The 3,129-nt window shown below is 53.4% G+C and overlaps 1 protein-coding gene across 1 annotated transcript in view; it reads right to left on the reverse strand.

Moving 5' to 3' along the window:
- The window catches only part of ENH_00016140 (hypothetical protein), a gene marked incomplete at both ends in the record, with an annotated part of 1,030 nt that extends 256 nt beyond the window's left edge, over window positions 1-774 (reverse strand). Inside the window, one exon of the mRNA XM_013584387.1 lies at window positions 3-774. Coding sequence (XP_013439841.1) covers window positions 3-774 — 772 coding nt within the window. The remainder of the gene's footprint in view (window positions 1-2) is intronic.
- Window positions 775-3,129: the final 2,355 nt, after the last annotated feature.

Raw genomic sequence — 3,129 nt, forward strand, 5'->3', positions numbered from 1 at the left:
GGGGCCCCCGGGGGCCCCCCGGACTGCGCGTTTGGCGCGCAGCAGCAGCAGCATGAGCAGCGCGCCTGCTGCCAGCAGCAGCAGGGACTGGGGCTGGACTTTGAGGCTTTTCAAAGCAGCAGCAGCAGCAAGATGGAAGTCTGCTGCTGCTGCTGCTGCTGCAGGGGCCCTGGGGACTTGGCGGGGCAGCAGGGACTGCAGCGCGAGGGCGTGGCGCTGCTGCTGCTGCTGCTGCAGCTGCTGCTGCGCTGCGCGCAGCGCCTCGCCTTCTGCTGCTGCGACCTTTGCTGCTGCTGCTGCTTGCTTCAGGTTGGCTAGCTCCACTCTTGCTGCAGCTAGCTGCTGCAGCACGAGCCGCAGCTCCTCGCGGGCCACTTCAATTTGCTGCTGCTGCCGCTGCAGCTGCTGCTCCGTCCTGGCCTGCAGCTCGATCTCCCGCTGCAGCGTGAGCTGCCGCACTTGCTGCTGCACCTCTCGCACCGTTTCTGCTGCTGCTGCTGCTGCAGCAGCAGCAGCAGCAGCGTCTGCTGCGTCTGCTGCTGCTGCTGCGTCGAGCTGCTCCGCCGCCGCCGGGGGCCCCTCGGGGGCCCCCTCCGGGGGCCCCTGCGGGGGCCCCCAGGCCGCCGCTGCTGCTGCTCTTTTTGCTGCTGCTGCTGCTGCTGCTTGCTGCAGCTCCGCCCAACCCAGCGCCGTCAGGTACCGCTGCTGCTGCTCCACTCCCGGGATTGTTGCTGCTGCTACTCCTGCGTCTCTGCTGTCTCTCAACTTCTCCATTAAAGTCTCCAAGTTGCTCACTCCGTGCAGCACTTCCGCCAAAGCCCCCACTTCTTCCTTCAAGAACACCACTTCGTCCTCTGCAGCAGCAGCAGCAGCAGCAGCAGCAGCAGCAGCAGCAGTTGCAGCGGCAGCGGAGGGGCAGGCGGGAGGCCTGCGGCGCCAAAAACCTCCCTAGCTAGCTGTAATTCGCTCTGGCTAGCTGTGGCTAGCTGTAGCTAGCTGTGGCTAGCTGTGGCTAGCTGTGGCTAGCTATGGCTGTACGAGGAAACCCTGCACTGGAACAGCTAGGCCGTGGCTAGCTGCAGCTCTTCCCAGCTAGCTACATCCCCCACATCTAGCTAGCTAGCTAACTAGCTAGCTAGCTAGCTAGCCAGCTAGCTAGCCAGCCAGCTAGCTAGCTCCCCAGCTAGCCCCCCAGCAAGCCCCCTAGCTACCCCCCAGCCAGCTAGCCAGCTAGCCAGCTAGCTAGCCAGCTGGCTAGCTAGCTAGCTGGCTAGCCAGCTAGCTAGCCAGCTGGCTAGCTAGCTAGCTGGCTAGCTAGCTAGCTAGCTAGCTGGCTCACGGAGGATGAGGAGCTGGACGTAGGCGTTGGTTTGCCGGCGGAGGGGCCCCTGGCGCCAGTGCGAGTTGGCAGCAGCTAGCCAAAGGTAAGAGGGGGGGCCCCCCGAGAGTTCTGCTGCTGCTGCTTCGGAGTATTCGTTTCTGCGGAAGCCAAAGGCCCGCAGCGTTTGCTGCTGCTGCTGCTGCTGCGGCTGCACCGGCTGCAGGAACTCCCGCCCGTCAAACCGACACGCCTCCATCAGGTGGTGCAGCAGCCGCGCGTCTGCAGCAGCAGCAGCAGCAGCAGCAGCAGCAGCAGCAGCAGGGTGTAGGGAAGGCGAGGCGAGGCAGGGGATGCAGCAGCAGCAGCAGCAGCAGCAACAGCAGCAGCAGCTGCTGCTACCGGACAGCTGCTGCAGCCGCTGCTGCAGCTACTGCCGAAGCTCCTTCAGCAGAACTGCAGCAGCAACTACAGCAGCAGCAGCAGCAGCAGCAGCAGCAGCAGCAGCAGCAGCAGCAGCAGCGGCTTACGGCTGGTGGCGCTGCCTCTGGTGCTGACGACAAAGACAGGACTCAAGCTGCTGCCGTTCTCTTTTATCCAGGCCACGGCCCGCACCCGGTCCGTGTAGGGAGATATCACTGCAGCAGCAGCAGCAGCAGCAGCAGCAGCAGCAGCAGCAGCAAACACGAGGGGCAGCAGAAAACAGAGCAGCAGACAAAAGGGACAAAAAAGAGAAAAGAAAGGAAAATAAAAAGGAGACAAAAAAAGCAAAAAGAGACAAAACAGAAATTAAAAAGAAAACAAAAAAAGAAATTAAAAAGAAATTAAAAAGAAACAAAGAATGAAATTATAATGAAATAAAAATAAAAATAAAATAAATTAAAATAAAATCAAAATAAATATGAAATTAAATTAAAATTAAAATAAAATTAAATTAAAATAAAATTAAAATAAAAGTAAAATTAAAATAAAAGTAAATTAAAATAAAATTAAATTAAAATTAAAATAAAATTAAAGAGACAAAAAGAGACGGAAAAGGAGCCCCAAGACACAAAAAGGGGACAAAAAAAGACAAAAAAGGGACAAAAAAGAGACAAAAAAAGACAAAAAAGAAACAAAAAAAGAAACAAAAAAGAGACAAAAAAGAGACAATAAAAGAGACAATAAAGAGACAATAAAAGGGACAATAAAGGAGACAATAAAGGAGACAGAAAGGGGACAAAAAAGATCCAAAAAGGATCCAAAAAGGCGCCAAAAAAGGTCCAAAAAAGATCCAAAAAAGATCCAAAAAAGACCCAAAAAGGATCCAAAAAAGATCCAAAAAAGAGCCAAAAAAGGATCCAAAAAGGAGACAAAAAAGATCCAAAAAAGATCCAAAAAAGAGCCAAAAAGGCTCCAAAAAAGTTGCAAAAAAGATCCAAAAAAGATCCAAAAAAGATCCAAAAAAGAGACAAAAAGGCTCCAAAAAAGTTCCAAAAAGACCCAAAAAAGATCCAAAAAAGATGCAAAAAAGAGGCAAAAAGGAGACAAAAAAAGAGACAAAACGGACGCGCTGCGAGCTGGAGATAGTCCTGTTTGAGGAAGTCTGGGGGGTCTTGGATTTGGTGGTCTTGGAGAAAAAAAAGAATTTTGTTTTCAATTTCCAAACTCGGCGTTGGATTTCCCTCGCCAGGAGTGAAGTCCACGAGGATGTCCGGCGTGTACGCGTTCAGCGGCACCCGCCGCACTTCTGCGCAAAAAACAGAACTCTCCTGCTGCTGCTGCTGCTGCTGCTGCTGCTGCTGCTGCTGCTGCTGCTGCTGCTGCTGCTG

The sequence above is a fragment of the Eimeria necatrix genome, genomic scaffold, assembly GCF_000499385.1.
Source record: "Eimeria necatrix Houghton genomic scaffold, Enh_scaff1514, whole genome shotgun sequence".
In the NCBI taxonomy this organism is placed as follows: domain Eukaryota; phylum Apicomplexa; class Conoidasida; order Eucoccidiorida; family Eimeriidae; genus Eimeria; species Eimeria necatrix.